The sequence below is a fragment of the Alligator mississippiensis genome, chromosome 1, assembly GCF_030867095.1.
Source record: "Alligator mississippiensis isolate rAllMis1 chromosome 1, rAllMis1, whole genome shotgun sequence".
Lineage (NCBI taxonomy): Eukaryota > Metazoa > Chordata > Crocodylia > Alligatoridae > Alligator > Alligator mississippiensis.
The window spans coordinates 435,601,388-435,621,457 of NC_081824.1; the positions used below are offsets into that span (position 1 = coordinate 435,601,388).

The window sequence follows — 20,070 nt, forward strand, 5'->3', positions numbered from 1 at the left end:
CACAGTAAACCTAGTGGGGGAGCATGTTTACACGTGTTCCCTCTTGGGAGCAGATTTGCTCCCAATGTCCCAATGTCCATGTCTAGATGAGCATGGCTGTGCAGTATGTGACGCCACCTGTTCTGTTGTTCTCCGCACTGCAAGGGAGCAGTGCAGAGCATTTTTTTACCCCTGGATCCAGGGGTCAGAAAAACAGTGGAAAAAATAAAGCGGGAAAACAAAAAAAGTGCGCCATGCAGTGCACATGGCGGCAGCATGCTCCACTCAAGCCAGAGTGGCTGGAGCCAGCCAGGGGATGCACAGCAGGATCGCTGCTGCTGCAGCCCTGGGAGGCTCCCAGGAAGTCAGGTAAGGCTGCTGGGGCCAGCCCAGTGCTGGCTTCAGCCTCCACACCTCACCCCGGGTAACCTGCTGCATGCCAGAGACATGTGGCACAGGCGTTCTCCAGAGACTAGCAGCAGCACAAGGTGCACCACCACTAGTTGTCCCTGGGGAACCAAATGTCTACACGTCACGCTCTGAAAAGGGCTGCTTCCACCCTGCTTTGCCCCGCTGCAGTAGCCAAGGGCAGCTCCAGGCTCCTCCTGGGTGCTAGTCCAGGGGCTGGCAGGGAGCATGGGGCCAGAAGACAGCTCTCTCCTGGCCCTGTACACATCGGAAGGGGTTCTGATGTGCTTGGGGCAGGAGAGCTGCTGCTGCAGAGCTCTCCCACTCTATACACGTGGGGACAAGCCCTGTGCCCAGGAAGGCTTCCCCATGCAGCCCAGGGCTGGCCATGATCTGTCCTGTTCTGAGGCAGATCCTACCCAGCCCAAGTCAGGGTGGGGAACTCTCCTGGGCCAGGAGCTGCCTGCTGCCAGGGCAGGGGGACACTGTCTCGGCCAGGCTCTGAGCTTGGAGTCCACCCCAACAGCAGGCAACTCTCGGGGGTAGGGATCAATCTCCCAGGACCCTGCTCCGATTGTGGAGGCGGGGCCAGGAGCTGCCTGCTGCTAGGGCAGGGGGACATTGTCCAGGCCTGGGCTCCATGCTTGGAGCCCGCCCCGACAGCAGGCAGCTCCCAAGGGAAGGGATTGTTCTCCCGCCACCTGCTGCCTGGGTTGACTGGCAGCAAATTTGCTGCCGGTCAGCATCTACATGTGGGCTACTGCGCAGTCACTAATGCATGGTCCATTTTCTACCCTGCAAATTAACTCTGCAGTTGACTGACTGTGCAGTAAGCGCCTTCACATGTAGATGGTAGATGGCAGTATAGCCTCTCTCGTAGACACGTTCCCTGTCTACCTAACCCATACTTTTGCAGTTATCAATTTAGCCAGGTCCCTCCATAGAGGCTAGAACTGAGAGACTTTCAACAGTGGAATTCATTTCAGTCCTGAGTACTGGACTGAAGTACTGGACCAGGAGTACAATATGCAAAGCACATGGGCAACTGGTGTCTCCTGAGTCTGGGGGGGCACCCACAGACGCCACCGGTGGCAGCAGCAGCAGGGGCAGAGCTGGCGAGTACTTGCAGATGCAGCCGGTGGCATGAGCAGTGGGGACAGCCCTGTAGTGGGGGCATGTGCCCCCCCACCAGTCACCTATGCCAGAGCATAAAGCAAGGCCCATCTCTTTACTCGGGCATCTGAGCAAAGCAAGACTTAAATAAGGTTGAATATTTGTGGGTGTGGTGGTTTGCTGTCAGGAAGTCTGAAATTGATAGTGTTCTCTGGTTTGTTATTTTCTGGGGAAGCTGTTGGAATTGGTTAATGTCATTGTAAATTTAAAATCATGACAGGTACCTACATCAGATAGGGAGAAGTTTCTTCCTCTTAGTTCCCCATAACTAAATAAAGAAAAATTAGTGTACCAAACATTTAAGAATACATTTGATTGCATTCGATTTAGCTATGATTTTTTAAATTTACCTACCCTGTAACACAGAGAGCAACAATTCAAGCAAAACAATTTAACACAGCACTCAGACAAGGCTCAGGTTTCCAAATTATACACAACTCGCAAAAAACAAGTCCTTATTTTCTTAATTATCCTAGCATAACAAAAGGAAGCAGGAATGCTCTTATGCTTAGTCTTAACCTAATGAAAAATGTAAAAGACAGGACTGAATTTTATACGTGTTTCCTCACTGGGAATAATACTTCGCAGCTTTTTGGTTTTAGTGCAAACATCTGGCTTCTAAAAAGTTCCAGCTTGTTATACAGTTATATCTTGTGACACCAATATGCATGTATGGAGACTCAATTTAGAACTGGCAATGCTATTAATATTCAGAGGTATTAACCTTTCTAGCAATACAAACTTGTATTTACTGAGAGATAATAAAATTACTCTCCAAAGAACCACTACCATTTTAAATCAGTCTATCTACCCCTATTTACTATATCCAGCGACAATATCTTTTTTGTGAGGGCTGGAATGGAAAGTTTTTCTTTTCTGTTCCTGCAGGCATAATTCTACACCTTTCTGAGTGCATCTAAGTTGTAGATAAACAATTTAGCAGCTTGTGGAAGTGTGAAGTGAACAGAAAGAAAGATAAATCTTAAGAAGATGCTAGCTATGATGGTGCTAAAAGTGAGTTATCTGAGGTTTTTCCCAGCCCTACAGGCCAATGAAACAAAATGTACTGAACTGTAAAATAAAGGTGTCTGGAATTTAATGAGACACTCCAGCCAGTGACCAAAGCAGGGTCAAAAGCTGTCACTCCATGGAAACAATTTGATTTGGGATGACTAGTCTTCAAAAGGTTATATATCGCTATGGGGGTAAAGGACTATAAACTGAAACAAATGTATTTAACTTTTGAAGGCAAAGGTATAACTGAGGGCAGGATCCTCCTGTAATTCCACACTCTAAGCCGTGGTTTTTAACCAGTTTTCATTTGCAGACCCTTAAAAAAAATTTGAATTGAGGGGTGGACCCCTTTGAATTGTATGTGTGGGTATTCACATACTTTTGTTTGACCATAGTAATCTTTCGTGGACCCCTTAGACACAGTCTGCTGACCCCCAGGGATCCACAGACCACAGGTTGGAAACCACTGCTCTAGGCACATACTGATCTTTTGCAGGTCCTGTCTACAATTTAATTTCTCATAATTTACCCAGGAAACATAGTTCATAAACTTTACCCAAACATACAAGTAGCAAGTGAGTACAAAATGCTATGACTAGGCAGAAAGTTTATATGGTTTACACTGAACTAACTTTTGATAAGGCGGCCAAACCCCAGCTAGCAGTCAATCCTTGATGATGTATAAGGTGGGTGCAGACTTTTGCTGGAGGATGCTAAGGATTACACAAGCTTACATTTGGTACCAGACGCTGTACCCAGTTTCTCTCACACGCTGTCAAATAAAGGTCCTAAAGAGAAAACTGGGCAAGTGGCTACTGAACACCAGTTGAAGCAGAAAGCTCAGACTAGGTGCCGACTATGAGCGTGACATCAGAACCCCGCTCTGGGGAGTCTTTGCCACCAGGGCCCATGTGTAGATGGAATGAGAGGTGTATTAGCATGACACTTTAAAGCGGGCTAAATGCTTTTGCACCGCTTTAATGGTCTTGGTGTTTGCATGCCTCAGCGGCATATTCCAGCCGCTGTAGGAAATTTGGCAACTCAAAGGAGTTTTAGTTTGCTGCTCCTACAGTCGTGAAGCAAAGCACTGGGCTCTGTGCGGCTCCACGGCTCTGCAGGAAGCCCTGCAAGAAGCCTGACAGCAGCACGGGAAAGCAGCTCCGCCTAAGAAAAGCAGCGAGCCTGATTTTCCTCCTCCCCACCATTTTCCCGGAGCATGCCTGCCTGCCTGAGCTACGCAGGGGCCCGGTATTTTCCTCTGCGGCTATGGTGCCCCCTGGGACCGCCCGAGCTGGCTGCCTGTGGGTGGGTGCTGCCTGCGGGGGCACCACCACTGCTGCGGAGGGAAGCACCAGCCCCCACTGCAGCCCAGGGACCACTCTACCCATCGGCAGCTCGCCCACCCCTCTCCACCAGAGTGGCAGGTAAGTCAGCGGGGTGTGTGCATGACAGAGGTTTAATCGGCCCTAAATTGAAGCGGTGTTTTTTAAAAACCCACCGCTTCAATATAGGGCTCCTGTTTCGTCTACACACGCCCAGGGATGACAGTGGCATTGCAGCACCATGGCAGGAGACAGGCAGCGCAGCACAAAACTGCACCAAGCAGTGTATCTGGGGGACACAGGGCAAGCGGGACAAATGGAACGGCGTTCCCCTCTGAGGAGCCTTTGTCAGAGCAGGCAGAGCTTGGCACCCAATACATATGTACTGGGAGAGTAGGGGGAAAAGAAACAAATGGGGCACAAGAACTGGCTCCCAGGGAGCCCAGCCACAGGGCAGCTGCTGACAGAGCTAATGCAGATACAGCAGTAGCAGTGGCAGCAGCTTCAGTAGTCTGGGCAGATGAGACTTCCCTTCCTTTCAACCATACCCCTCCTCCCCACCCAATCTACAGTGGTCAGCATGCCCTTGCTGCTCCCACCCCCCAGGCACTCCATAGGCTTGCTACGAGACTGCTCAGATTTCAGCCTTTCAGCTATAACCGTAGGCTGGGGCTGAGCAACAACTTCAAGAAGCCCAGCCTGCAAATAGTGCAGGCTCCAGAAACAGTAACAAGTCCAACTTACAGCTCAGCAAGAATAGCAAAAGCCCAACTGGCAGCCCAATGAGAATGGCAGCTGCAATTCTAGGAGTAGCTGCTACAGACTCAAAAACCAGGTGCACTGCCCTTAATGTCTGTGAACCCAGTCCTTCCCTATCCAGAAACACAACCACTCCCAGGAGTGCACCTAGACAACTTGAGATGGCAGTTACTGTAATGCAGGGGGAGAAGTTACTAGAGATATTTAATTAATTCCTCCTTTGACAGGAAAAGGTCAGAAGGGGAACATGCCACTGTGAAAATACTTGTGAAAAATATGGGCCTGTCATATCTACCATCTTAGAGAACCAGGGGATTTCTGAGGAAGTACAGCAGTGGTTTTTATAGGGGAACTCTTCTCAGAAACACAGCCACAAGCCAATACTTGATGTGTGTGAGAGCAGGCATTGTCCATGGCTCACCTGTGATACTCTCAGACAAAGAAAGAACCAACAGATCTTCTTGTCCTGGAAAGAGCTGGTGCCTAAGAGAAAGCAGGTACTAGATGTTTAGGCTAGCAGTCTTAATTCAGCAAAAGGATAGGCAAGGATTTTTTTCTGAGGTGATATCTTTTATTGAACTAAATACATAGTTGGGATAAAGTTAGACAAGCTTTCAAATGCAAAGTATTCTTCTTGCTTATTTAATTTTATCCCAACACTGCAGTTGGTCCAATAAAAGAAATCAACCCAAAAAATCCTTGCCTCTTGCCATCATGGCTACAACACCCCCTAACACTACTTCACTACTTAAACAAAAGGAGACTGCCAACCACTTCTCAGGTGCAGGCTAAAGGAAGGGGTAGCAAACATAACGAAAAAGAATCTAATTCTTCTCTGCTACATCTCCTACCCCAAGGCTAAGGAACATGCTAAAGCTAATCCTATTTTGTCAAGTGAAACAGAACAGCTTCCAGTGGAGTTTGCCAAATTTAGGTACATTTGTCACATCAAAGTTTTAGTAATTTTGCTCTGGATGATGCTACAGCACAATGGCTATTCAATACATCTAAAAGTTTCCAAAAGCCATTACCTCATGAATCAGATTGCATGCAACTTCCCATACCTGGTGATTTATCTTCCTAACCATAAGCATTATCTGTCCCAAATCACTTCAGTTCATATATAAACTGTTAGGATGCTGTGGGAAAAGTGGTGTTTAGGCATCATCCTAATCAATTTGTGCCCTTGACTAAAATGTCCAAAAAGGTTAATGATAGCTTAGCCAGCCTCTGATCTCTGCCTGTCTATGATACTGGTAGAGTTGCCAAGCAGTTTTTTGCATTTTTTTAACTTTTAAAAAATAATCTATAACATACATTTTCCAACTGTACTTCTCCATCTACACTGACTTCTGCCAAACCTTATGCTTATTTGTGCCAAACCTTGTGCAAGTGAGCAGCAGCAGCAAATGGTAAGCAGTTTGCAGGTCAGTTAGCTGCCCCGCTCTTTGAAGGGGAGCCCGTACGCTTGGTGAGAGGAACCAGGGAAAAAGGAACCTTTTGCAACCAAGGAGCAGTAAACAGGCCAGCTAACTGGCAAGTTTGCCAAGGAAAGTGTGCTTGGAAGAAGGGTAGCAAGAAAGAGGCGGCGGATTAAGAGACCCGGAGAAACAGCTGGAGGACATCACAATGCCACAGCCACTGCCACTGCTTCTGCTTGCACCCATGAGGGGTCTGTCCAGGTAGGAATGCTCACTGTTGAGATTCACCCTGGTCCTGGTTTGGCACTGTGAAGTGTGTGGCTTGCAGGTTCCTTCTAGTGATGTGGAGGTGGGGGAGTGCCTGCAATGTAAGTGGTGCCTCCTAGTGGTGTCCCTCATGAAGCCGACAAGAGGCCCAGAGGAGGAGGTGGCAAAGCTTTAAAACATCCTCCACCATGAGGACTTCATTGACTCTATGCTGAAGGAGATCTCTAGGACTGTGGAGGAAGGACTACCAAAGGCAGCACTAGAGAAGGGAGAAGATACGTACACCCAGGAAGGTGGAAGCTGGAAGCTTCTGACCTCTGGCGGCAAGCAGGAATCTTCATATCCACTTGCAGCAGTTTGCCTGGAGAACAGATATGGAGTCCTAGAAGCAGAGAAGGAGTACCTTCCATTGGTGGAGGAGGACAGGCCAGGCCTCCCCAAGGCTGGAAGGATAGAGACCACTACCACCAAGAAGAAGCAATGGGTGGTGGTGATTGAAGACTCCCTTCTGCAGGGGGTGGAGGTATCCATCTGCCAACCTGACCTTTTGTCTCAGGGGGTCTGCTACTTGCCCAGAGCCCAGATCCAACAAGTCACAGAGGGAGTAACGAGACCCACCTGGCCCTCTGACTACCACCCCTTACTGCTCATTCATGTGGGCGTCAATGATACTGCCAGGGGAAACCCCGAGCAGATCAAAAGTGACTACAGAGCTCTAGGTACAAAGGTGAAGGGGACAGAGGCTTAGGTGGTGTTTTCCTCAATCCTTCTGGTCAAGGGGAAGGGTCCGGGCAGGAGCAGGTGCATCCAGCAGATCAATGAATGGCTGTGCAGATGGCATTGCCAGCAGGGCTTTGACTTCTTCAACTATGGAAGATGTTCCAAGAAAGATTGCTAGGAAGAGACGGCATCCACTTGCTGAAGACAGAGAAGAGCAGCTTCACAAACAGGCTCACTAACCTAGTGAGGAGGGCTTTAAACTACATTTGCCAGGGGATAGAGACCAAAGCCCTGAGGTAAGTGAGGAAGTGGATGACCCGGAGGAAGAGCAAGCAGGAGGGGGCAACAGGGATGGCCTTCTCATTCTTCCTGAGAAAGTAGGACAATCAGCTAGTTACCACAGGTGCTTGTACATGAATGCATGGAGCCTGGGAAACAAACAGGAAGAATTGGAAGTCCTTGCTCAGTCATGGCACTATGACATGATTGGAGTAACAGAGAGTTGGTGGGATAGCTCACATGACTGGAGCACTGTCATGGATGAGTATAAAATGTTCAGGAAGGACAGGCAGAGGAGAAGGGGAGGAGAGGTTGCACTTTATGTAAAATGGCCATATGATTATTCTGAGCTCAAGTATGAAACTGAAGATAGGCCTGTTGGAAGTCTCTTAGTCAGTGTCAGAGGGGAGAGCAACAAAGGTGATGTTGAGATAGGGGTCTGCTATAGACCACCAGACCAGGAGGAAGTGGTGAATGAGGCTTTCTTCAGACAGCTAGCATACATTTCCCAGTCACAGACCCTGATTCTCATGGGGGACTTCAATCACCCTGACATATGCTGGGAGAGCAATACAGAAGTGCACAGGCAATCCAGGAAGTTTCTGGAGAGTGTTAGGAACAACCTCCTGGTGCAAGTGCTGGAGCGGCCAACTAGGGGCCATGCTCTTCTTGACCTGCTGCTCACAGACAGGGAAGAACTGGTGGGTAATTTAGCAGTGGATGGCAACTTGGGCAGCAGTGACCATGAGATGATTGATTTCAGAATCCTGAGGAAAGGAAAGATGGAGAACAGCAGAGTATGGACCCTGGATTTCAGAACAGCAGACTTTAACTCCCTTAAGGAACTGATGGGAAGGATCCCCTAGGAAACCAGTCTGAGGAGAAAAGCAGTCCAGGAGAACTGGCTGTAGTTTAAAGAAACCTTATTGAGGAACCATCCTGATGTGCAGGAAGACTAGCAAGTATGGTGGAAAAGGAGCCTAACTTAGCAGGGAACTCTTCAAAGAGGTCCCAGACAATTGGAAAAGGGCAAATATAGTGCCCATCTTTAAGAAAGGGAAGAAGGAAGATACAGGGAACTATAGATGAGTCAGGTCCTCAAGGAATCCATTTCTAAGTACTTGGATGAGAAGGTGATTAGGAACAGTCAGCATGGATTCACCAGGGGCAAGTCATGCCTGAGCAAACTGACTGCCTTCTATGATGAGATGCCTGGCTCTATGGATGCGGGGAGAGCAGTGGATGTGATATACCTTGACTTTAGCAAAGCTTTTGATACAGTCTCCCACAAAATTGTCACAATCAAGTTAGGAAGTACAAGTTAGATGAAGACTACAAGGGGGATATAAAACTGTCTGGATTGTCGGGCACAACGGGTAGTAATCAATGGCTCGATGTCTAGTTGGTAGCTGGTATCAAGTGGAGTGCCCAAGGGACTAGTTTTGTTCAATTTCTTCATCAATGACTGCAACATGGGATACAGTGCATACGTAGCAAGTTTACAGATGACACCAAGACAGGGGGAGTAGTAGATATGCTGGACAGTAGGGCTAGGATTCAGAGAGACCTCAACAAAGTGGAGGATTGGGCCAAAAGAAATCTCATGAGTTTCAATAAGGACACGTGCAGGGTGCTACACTCAGGACAGAACAATGCTATGCACTGGTACAGGCTGAGGAATGACTGCCCAAGCAGTAACTCTGTAGAAAAGGATCTGGGGGTTATAGTGGACAATAAGCTTAAGATGAGTCAACAATGTGCCTTTGTTGTGAAGAAGACTAACAGCATGCTGGGCGCATCAGTAGAAGCACTGCCAATAGATCAAGGGAAGTGATTATCCCCCTCTATTCAGAGCTAGTAAGGCCACATCTGGAGTACTATGTTCAGTTTTGAGCTCCTCACTACAGAAAGGATGTGGACAAATTGGAGAGAGTCCAGAGGAGGGCAACAAAAATGGTTAGGGGGCCAGGGCACATGATTTCTGCAGAGAGGCTAAGAGAACTATGCTTATTTAGTTTAGAGAAGAGAAGACAGAGGGGATTTAATAGCAACCTTCAACTATCTAAAGCGGGGTTTGAAAGAGGATTCATAGATTCATAGATGTTAGGGTCGGAAGGGACCTCAATAGATCATCAAGTCCGACCCCCTGCATAAGCAGGAAAGAGTGCTGGGTCTAAATGACCCCAGCTAGATACTCGTCTAACCTCCTCTTGAAGACCCCCAGGGTAGGGGAGAGCACCACCTCCCTTGGGAGCCCGTTCCAGACCTTGGCCACTCGAACTGTGAAGAAGTTCTTCCTAATGTCCAGTCTAAATCTGCTCTCTGCTAGCTTGTGGCCATTGTTTCTTGTAACCCCCGGGGGCGCCTTGGTGAATAAATCCTCACCAATTCCCTTCTGTGCCCCCGTGATGAACTTATAGGCAGCCACAAGGTCACCTCTCAACCGTCTCTTGCGGAGGCTGAAAAGGTCCAGTTTCTCTAGTCTCTCCTCGTAGGGCTTGGTCTGCAGGCCCTTGACCATACGAGTTGCCCTTCGCTGTACCCTCTCCAGGTTATCCGCATCCTTCTTGAAGTGTGGCGCCCAGAATTGCACGCAGTACTCCAACTGCGGTCTGACCAACGCCCTATAGAGGGGAAGTATCACCTCCCTGGACCTATTTGTCATGCATCTGCTGATGCACGATAAAGTGCCACTGGCTTTTCTGATGGCTTCGTCACACTGCCGGCTCATGTTCATCTTGGAGTCCACTAGGACTCCAAGATCCCTTTCCACCTCCGTGCCACCCAGCAGGTCATTCCCTAGGCTGTAGGTGTGCTGGACATTTTTCCTCCCTAGGTGCAGCACTTTGCATTTCTCCTTGTTGAACTGCATCCTGTTGTTTTCTGCCCACTTGTCCAGCCTATCCAGGTCTGCCTGCAGCTGTTCCCTGCCCTCTGGCGTGTCCACTTCTCCCCATAGCTTTGTGTCATCTGCAAACTTGGACAGAGTACATTTCACTCCCATGTCCAAGTCGCTGATGAAGACATTAAAGAGTATCGGTCCAAGGACCGAACCCTGCGGGACCCCACTGCCCACACCCTTCCAGGTCGAGACCGACCCATCTACCATGACTCTTTGGGTGCGACCTAGGATGGAGCTAGACTATTCTCATTGTGCGTGTGTAGACAAAACAGGGGTCCTAAATTAAAGTGGTGGGTTTAAAAAAATACTGCTTCAGTTTAGGGCTGATTAAACCCCTGTGTCATGCAAACACTCTGTTGACTTACCTGCCTCTCCCACGGAGAGGGGAGGGTAAGCTGCCGGCGGGCTGATGCTTCCCTCCACAGCAACTGCGGCCACCCCTCCAGGCAGCACCCACCCGCAGGCACCCAGCTGGGGGGGTCCCAGGGGGCACCGCAGCTGTGGAGGGAAGCACCAGGCCCCCATGCAGCTCAGGCAGGCAGGCAGGCTCCAGGGGAGGAAGAAAAAAATGAAAAGATCAGGCTTGTTGCTTTTCTTGCACGGAGCTGCTTTCCTGGGCTGCTGCCAGGCTGCCTGCAAGGTTTCCTACAGAGCCATGGAGCTGCATGGAGTACTTCGCTCTGCGGCTGTAGGGGCAGCAAACTAAAACTCCTCAAAGGAGTTTTAGTTTGCTGCACCCCAAGTCATTCAAGGCGCATTAGGTGCATACACTGACACCATTGAAGTGGTGCGAAAGCATTTAGCCCGCTTTAAGGTGCGGTGCAAACACGCCTCTCGTTTCGTCTACACATGGCCGTTGGTGTTAGATGAGGGAACAAGGTACAATGGTCTCAAGTTGCAAGGGAAGTTTAGGCTAGGCATCAGGAAAAACTCTCTCACTAGGAGGGCAGTAAAGCACTGGAACAGGATACCTAGAGAGGTTGTACAATTTCCATCCTTGGAGGTTTTTAAGAACCAGCTAGACAAAGCCTTAGCTGGGATGATCTAGTTGAGGATGGTTCTGCTTTGAACACGGGACTGGACTAGAGGTTCCTTCCAACCCTAATTTTCTATGATTCTATTTGTAACTTTCAATTGCTTCCTAAATCCTTCTTGTCAAATACAAGTCAGTGTATTTTTCTAATTTTAGGGGCAACAAGTTCTATCTAATTCACTCCTCCCCTCCCAACCACCAACTTTGCAGCACATCTTCACCTTCTGTTTCCTTGGCTACAGCTCCCTCTCCTTTCTTGTGTATGCCACTCGCCACTTTTGCTTCTAACTAAAACCAGTCCTCTATAGCACCTAATCCACTGGCTTTGAAACCCATTAGTAGTGCATTTTACAAAAACTGCTTCAATTTTCTCTCTATTCACCCTCAAGAAAAATACAATCTGTAGAAGAAAGATATGACATTAAATGTGCAGCATCTTTCAAAAGCTCTATATAAAAGGACTTGTCAGCTCTGGCATGCCCAGGTCCAAAGCTGCTATGCCTAAAAGAGGCAGCCTGTGAACTGTCTTTTCCAAGGTACACGTGAGATTACACCTCAACATTGAAGCATATTGGGAAGAGTGAAGACATACATGCAGCTATCTTCTCTCATAAGGACAGGAACATGGAAAATGATAGAGGAAGAGACTCTGTGGTAGTGACAGCAAAAACAGCCATGGATGACCAACCAAGAAAAGAAGAAAACAGTCCAAAATCTATTACATCTTGTGAGGTGAACTTGCAGAGAGTAAAAAAAACCTTGGGAGCAAGTGGGAGAATGCATCCTTCTATTCTCTCCTTCCAAGACCTGAAGAGGTGTCTTGCGGCCCCTTGTGAAAAAAACTTGTGACTCAGAGTAGAATAATAGACTAAGGAAGGATATGTTTAAAAGTAGGGGTGCATCAATAGAGATTTTTAGGGTCGATACTGATAGCCAATTTTTAAGGACGCATATTGGCTGATTCCAATCCGATTTCCAATACAGCTGCGTGAAGCTGGTAAGTCTGTTGTGGTGAAAGAGGAGGGAAGGGGCGTGGGTGTGCAGATCAAGGCCCCTGTGGTGAGGGAGGAAGTGGAACTGGGGCTGGGCGCTGCCCAGTTGGGGCAGGGGACAGAGCTGCAGCTCGTCTGCGGGGCGCAGGAGGGGGGCTCTGGGAGGGCGTGGGGGGGTGTGCCCCAGATTGGTGTGGGGTGTGGGCAGGGTGGGATGCAGCTGTGGGTTGGGGCTGGCACCGGGGCCAGTGGCGCTGGGAGACGGCTACAGGGGAGGGCTGCAGCCACCCCAAAAATCACCATAGCCACCCCATAGCTCCCGTCCCAATGCTGCCACTGCCTGCTTTGTGCAGATCTGGGCGCACATGCCCCACCCCATGCCCTCCCAGACGAGTGGTGGGAACAGTGGTGGGAGCCGCTGGATGAGTGGATGAGCCTCTGAACGAGCTGTGTGCAGCAGCAGAAGCCGCCCCTCCCTCCCTCCCCCCTTCCCATGGCCCCTGGACAAGCAGCAGCTCCATCCTGTGCACCCCCCCCCGACTGAGCAGTGCCTGCTCCTGCCCCCGCCCCAGTCCCTGCCCCACACCTGCCTTACCACAGGGGGTTTGATCTGCACCCCCCCATGCCCCTCCCAATCCCCCTCCCCTTTCCAGCTGCACACAGCTCTCCACACTGTCAGCTATGCTCCTTGCTGCCTATGTGCTATGCTGCAGCTGCATGCATGCATGGGTCACTTATTGGCCAAATTATCGGCCACATCAGGCCGATTTCCAATATAGATATCTTTCTTTATATTGGTGCCGATCCGATATTGAACCAATGTATTGGCGCACTTCTATTTAAAAGGCTTTTATTTAGTTTTCATTTTTGTTGCACTAGAAGAGGTGGAGCTGTATCATACTACAGAATTTAATCAGTTCCTCAACAGGGGCATACCGAGACAACACTTGCATTGAAACGAGTGAGCAGTACACCCAGGTGTCATGCCTAGCATTTCTTAATATGTGAAATTCAGTCTAAACTCGGCACACTGAAAATAATCAGTTAGTCCTGGCATAAGTGAAAGAGTTGGAGAGTGCTAGGCTTATTCAAACAAAACTCATGCATTAGAGGAGCCCTGACTACTCATTCTAGTAATTAAACATACAATAAATAACTAGTGTGTCTAGTTAGAATATTCTGCTCATGCACTACCTTTAACATGTAGTTTATCAACTAAAAATGAAAAAGTGCCAATTCTTTCAAGCTATAAAATGAGCAGTTCAAATCCTAGGTTCCTTACCCTAGGCCCATGATATTTTTTTTTAACATATTAAATACTTGATACAATTGAAGCATAGTTATATAATAAAAGCCTTGATCAAAGGTCAAAAGTCTTCCCTTAGTCTCTCTCAGAATGCTACTCAAACCTTATATAAAGTCTAGAATAAGGACACAGACATGACTCTATGTATATCTCCCGCTACTGTGTCCTGGGGCAGCAGAGTTGAGCATGAATTTTCTTGCAGGAAGGAGGAGTGGGGAGAAGAGCGTGAGTGAGTGAGCGAGCGAAAGCAGTCTACCCTGGGATACTGGAGGACCTGGCCAAACACAATCACTGTGTGTGTGACATGCCACACACTCAAATTATAGCTTGATAGAAACCAGCTATAAAAATGTTCTACCTTTTTCAAGTAACAAATTTATGGCTAGTTGGCCATTTTTATTGGATAATAATTACTTTGCATGTGTAGCACATCTAAATTTATATGCAATTAACTGGTTAATTACACAAATTGATGTAACATGTCAGGGACCTTTGACTACTTCCTTGGAGTGATAGAAACAGGAAAGCTACCCAGACTGCCTTATCCACAGAGTTAGTTACTTGACTGCAAGTTACTATATAAGGTTTTAGTAAGGAGTCTGAAGGCAATCCCAGGCAATTGGTCAGATATATAACAAGAAATATCTTTGGCTTTTACTTATGGTGGCGTGAATATCTGAATGTATGCGGTCTGCAGCATGGACTATGTCTTGATAGCAGGGATATGAAAGGTTAAATGTTTAAAAGAGAAAGATATTTAATACCAGTAATGTATTGCCAGTTGACATTTAACGTGAGGTGCAGTCTGGCAGGGAAGGGAAGCACAGCGGTGCCTCAGGAACAGGAAGGCAGCCGGGAGGGAGGAGCGAGAAAGGGAGAAGTGATCATAGCTATTTTGCTCCTTCCCTCCCAGCACACCGGGTACTGCAGCTGTTAAACTGTTTATTGGACATAATTAGAGGAGGTTAAACAGAGATTTTTTAAACAATATTTACATCCCTACTTGACAGGCATTTGTAAGATATGTAACACAGTGGGAGCCTGATTGGGTTCTTTAGGTGCTACTACAATGATGAAATTAAATTAATTCAATTCAATGAAATGAATTAAATGAAAAAGCAAAAGTGAATTAATATTCAACACCCAAGACCGAATTGTCTCAGAGTACCTTTAGCAAATCAGCATTTAAAGGCAGCTATAAGGTATTTGGGGTCTTAGGTACTGAAAACCTGTGAATAGCTGTGCACCTTGACTTCTATGATTATATGACATGCTTACTGGCAGAGCTCTTTCAAAGGCCTGTACCTTTGAAAACTGGTCCTTTCAGCCCAAATATTGCAATTAGATTAACATAAGAACAGTAATACAAATCAGAGCAGTAATAGTTCTAGTCCAGTAGCATTGCCAAAGCAGCTAGTCAGCCCCACATACTTCAAAGAAAAATGCAAGAATCCTCATGACCAGATAGTCGGGGAATCCTTGCTGCTTCAAACATCTAGTGGTTAAAAGTCATGCTTTGAGGCACGAGAATTAATGTCTCATATGTTATTTGTTCTATATTATAATTGTGGCATCATCACTATCTCATACATGAAATGAGAGGAATGCCAGAAACACTCTACTTAAATAGTTCCCTGAGTAATCTAGATGCGGCTTTCAGGATTTACAGGTATTCTTTACTTTGTAGTTGTCTTAATCATCCACTTGGCTAGCAGTCATGGCAACAGAAGCACAGAAATTAGTAGACTTAAGGAAGTCTCTTGACTATTTATTCTCTTCTTCAATTCCAGTCCACTAACTCATCCTAGTCACATCTCAAATATTATAACATAGGAAAGGGACAAGGTCAGCATAATATATTCAGAAAAGTGGGTGGGAAGGACAGACATGATAACTTTGCCAATCACAACACTCCTTTGAATTGCCATTATTCCTGCCTCATTCCTAACTACAATGTATTCTCTACATTCCTGTCTCATTCTGTAACTACAATGTATTTCAGCCCTTAAAACATTTCTTTAAGAGATTCACATAATAGGAACTCAAACCTAGAGAACAAAGGCACGAGATTCAATGACTAGAAGTGATGCCAGACAAATTCATACCAGAAAATTTTCATTTTTTAACAGAAGGCAATTAACCACTGTGACAACTACCAAAGGATGGAGTAGATATTACATCCTTTGAGATATACGTATATATTCTTAATTAAGGGAAGTGTGATATGCCTTTAACATCTACATTATTCAGTGAGCAGCTGGGACAAAATAAAGGAGAGGCAAGTAGTGGACAGACCAGTTCCTGGAAAGAATCAAGGCTCAAGTCCAACTCTTCTAGGAATCAGTCTGCTTACTACTTGTCTGTCCTCTTATACCCGACTTTCAGGTATAAGAGAAACAAGTAGCAAGGGACAGCAGGGCCAGAAATGAGGCACTGGAAGACAGACTGTGTGTCTGGCCTTTAGTTTAGGTAACTTCTGAAAACACTGTAGAAGAGAGGGTGGCTGGGGGGAATTTAGCCTTCAGCACTTACCCTTAGTAGAGCTTTCATTAGGCAGGATGGTCTGCTTCTCAGGAGACAAAATAGGGTTTTTTTAAAGCAGATGATCAGTGGGTTTGGACTAGAGGAAAGACCTGGAAGCAACCCTTGGAGTTCTTGAATAAAGACCAAGTGTTTCTAAATGGAAAATTCCTCCTCAGGCAGAAATTACCAGCTTGATGGATTAGCTGTATAGTTGGTCCAATAAAAGATATTATAAAAAACAAAATGAAAAGACTCCCCCAAAAATCCTTGCTTCTCACATATTTTCTGGACAATCACAGTTACAGCAACACTTCAACCCTATTACAACCTGATGAAGGAACTACTGAGTGAAATTCTATGGCCCGTGTTATGCAGCAGTAATTCAGACTAGATTGTAACAGTCCTTGTTCACCTTCAACTCAACAAATCACAGAGTTGTTCACTAGCCTGTGATTTTAGATAAAAGCTGACTTGAACAAAAAAAATGTTTTTTTCCCCCCAATGCCTTTGAATTCCTTATTTTCAGCCAAGTCTTTGGGGTATTTTTAAGTGGAAGCCAGAAATACCAGAAATCTTAAAAAAAAAAAAAAAAAAGAAATAGTTTTATAAGATTTCCAGCTCCATTTTATATAACTATGACTGAGATAATTACAACATAAATTTTTGGCTGCTCCTCAAAATCAAGCTGAGCCTCCAATGTGCTTAAGGTTCAGTGAATCAGTAACAAGTATCTAGTCTCCCTGAGAAGCAATAAATGCCTTTAGAATATAACTGTTTAATATTTTTAAAAGCACAATTCAGTCCAGCAATGAATATGTTCCAACAGATTAATACTCACCCCAACAGTCTGCATCTCTGCCTATGCATAAGGAGCAACAGCATCCACGGACAGATGTGCTGGATAATCCCTCATGCTTCATCACTCAGTTCTCTGAAAATTACATACCTAAAATGATATCCTATTCTCATCTTCTACACTCTAAGAATATTCCCCATTAAAAAAAAAAAATCAAGATGTCTCGAGTTCTCAACTCACATGCAGTCTTCATACAGAAACCCTGCAGTGCATACTGAAACATAGGTGTCCTATGCATGCCTAACTGACAAAGCAACTCCAGTACTTTAAATCTGGGGGGCAGCCTCAAGGTCAGACTCATTCCCTCCACACTTTAAATTTACTGTAACATTGAGCTATCAAAGACACCTGAGAATCAGAGAAAAATAGGGCTGGAAGGGCCCTCAGGAGGTCATCTAGTCCAGCATTTCTCAACCCGTGCGTCATGACCCAAAAGTGGATCAGAAGACTATATGAAAGGGTTGTGAACAAATTTTAAAAATGGATCAAGAAAACTTTAAAAATGCATTCTCTTTTAAAGGAGAAAAATGTGGGAAACCATAGCTTTTCCCTTGCAGGCTGGCAGAGCTCCAGCCCGCAAGGGGCTGCTTGGGTCCCACCACTACTCCCATCCCACACACTGTGGGGCTGGGGCCTGGATGAGGGAGGCAGTGGGTCGGGAGTGCGGGGAACTGGGTTGGGACTGGCCATCCATGTTTACAAATGGGTCCTGGTACGAAAAAAAGTTGAGAACCACTGATCTACTCCAACCCCTTTCTCAAAGCAGGACTGTCCCCAACTGTCTCATCCCAGCCAAGGCTTTATCAACCCAGGTCTTAAAAACCTCGAAGAATGGAAGTGATAATATTGCTTTCAATAGCCTTTCATTAAAATCCACTTCACTGAAGACTTCACCAGGTCTACACACAGTTGGTGCAGTCAGTTGTACTGGATACATCTTAGTTTTAGTAAACTGAACAGCAAGATGCTGGAATGGGAACTGTACCTGAGGTATGTGAAGGGGTTTGTTCCTGATGAAAAGGCTGTATTAAACCTCTATACCACTGGTTCTCTGTCAGGATGCCACGGCGCCCTAAGGCGCCTTGAGATCCTTTCACAGGTGCCAAAGCACGCCGGGGTACCTTGAGATGTTTTCATGGGTCCCACACATTGTTTGCTGCGCAAACCATGTACCAGTGCTTTGTTTGCGAGAGTCTTCCTCCCCGCTTACCCCAAGACCGTAACACAACCACACCAAGCAGCATCAGTAATTTTTTGGCTGATCCGTTCGCTTATTTGCGATGGGCTGGAAATTCATTCATTCATTCATTCATTCATTCATTCTGCGCTTCTCACCTGGGGGGGTTGCAGCACATGAAGGGGCTGCCTTGACAACCTTTCCGGGGTGCTGCATACAGAAGGGGGCTCACAAGATAAACCCAGAGGTTTCACCTGGGCACCCGCAGCATGGAAAACCCTCCACCCTGCCACCGTCTCCCCAAGTGCTTGGCCAGGCGGGGCGGGCTCTGGCGGGGACGAGGCGGCGGCGCCTGGGGGGGCTGCGCCTCCGGTCCGGCCCCGCGCCAGGGGCTCCTTCCCAGCTCGCTACAGGTGCGGGCAGGCGGGGAAGGCCTCCTCCCACGGCTCCCCGCTCAGCCCCGCTGCTGGCAGGCGCACGGCTCTTCCCCGGGAAGAGGAGCCCCTGCTCGGGCCGCCCCGCGGTCAAGGGCACCGCGCCCCGGGGTCACCCTGCGCCCGGAGCCACGCCGCGCCGCGCCGCGCCGCCTCTTACCTCCCCTCCGCGCAGGCCTGCACCCCCAGCCCCGCTCTGGCTCGCTGGCTCCCGGCAGCAGCAGCAGCACCATGGAGCCTCCCGGGCTCGGCTCGGCTCGGCTCGGCTCAGCTCAGCCCGCGGCCGCGCCCCCTCGGCGGGGACTGGGAGGCGGCGGCGGCGGGGCCGGGGCCGGGGCCGGGGCGCCCCGCTCCCTCCCCGCGCCTGCCTGGCTGCGCTGCCGGCTCGCGCGCCGCCTCCCCCTCCTCCTGCGGGGGGCAGGGCTGGCAGTCGCCGCCCCTTGCCGGGTCCGGAGGGGGACACGCGTGCTAGCGACGTGCCCGCATCGCCTGCCATTGTGTCCAGGGGCTGCTCGGCCCGTGCCCTTGAAGGAGCGGGACGGGGGAGGGGAGGGGAGTCCCGCCGGGCGCCCCGGGGAGCCATCGCTTCCCAGCACCCGCCCGGCAGCCCGGCCTAGGAGAAGGGGCAGGTGCTCCTGTGCGCCCGCCGACACCTGCCCCTTCTGCAGCAAGGGCTGGCCCGGGCGCAGCCGCCTCCACAACCTCCTGCTGAGGTGCTGGCTGCACTGGGCCCCTCGCCTCTTCCTTTACGCACTCCCATCCATGGCCCCACCAAGTGCCAGGACCTCCCGGGCAGCCTCCTCCTAGCCCTGGCTCAGCCGGCTGCATATCTAACCAGGAAGGAGGGTCTGTGGGGCCGCTTTCCTTGCCCTACTTAGTCCCCATCTCCAAGCAGAGTATTGCTGGGCAGTGTCTGCTGGTGGGCACTGGCCGTGTGCTCTGCTCAGTGTCCCCCCCCCCCCCGCACTCTTGGGACGAATCTTCAACCTTCACGCCTTTCCCTGTTTTATTTGTCTCAAGTACTCAGTTGTCACCTTTCCTGTAGCCTCCCCATCTGAGAGAGGCCAATAAGTTACTTGGTGGGCCTAGGCCCATGTGATCGAAGGTGACAAATAGGCCCCGTCAACCTCTTCCTGGCCCTGGCCAAGCTGGCAGTGTATGTGACCAGGAAGGATCCTCTGGCCAGGAGGGTTCCCAGGGGCTGCGGGGCCACTTTTCTTGTCCTACTTCATTCCTGTCTCGGAGCAGAGTATTGCTGGGCGGTGTTCACTGGCTCCCGGGACTCATTTGAGGGCCAGGGGGCACTGTCCAGTGTGCTTTGCTCAGTGTCTCCCCTTGGCACTCTTGTTATGAATCTTTGATCTCTGCTCCGGTCCCTGTTTTCATTATTATTTGTCCCAAGTATTCAGTAGCACATCAGTAGTGGCTCCCAGTACTAAAGGGGGCTTGTAGTTTCCTTGGTGGGCCTGGCCTCTGAAATCCCCTGATGTGTTAAATGTCCTGCA

General features: G+C 48.4%; 1 protein-coding gene across 5 annotated transcripts in view; it reads right to left on the reverse strand.

Moving 5' to 3' along the window:
• The window catches only part of ZC3H12C (zinc finger CCCH-type containing 12C), a 64,335-nt gene extending 45,402 nt beyond the window's left edge, over window positions 1–18,933 (reverse strand). The window contains exons 1-2 of one of the 5 annotated variants that reach the window (XM_019481992.2): window positions 18,726–18,933; window positions 16,937–17,029 (exon numbers count right to left, since the gene is read on the reverse strand). In XM_019481992.2, the coding sequence (XP_019337537.1) occupies window positions 16,937–17,018 (82 nt within the window). In that variant the 5' untranslated portion in view covers window positions 17,019–17,029; window positions 18,726–18,933. Of the gene's footprint in view, window positions 1–16,107; window positions 16,302–16,936; window positions 17,030–18,725 lie in introns of those variants that run through there. The other 4 variants (XM_059720779.1, XM_019481995.1, XM_059720773.1 and 1 more) reach the window with 4 other exon arrangements.
• Between the last annotated feature and the right edge of the window lie 1,137 nt (window positions 18,934–20,070).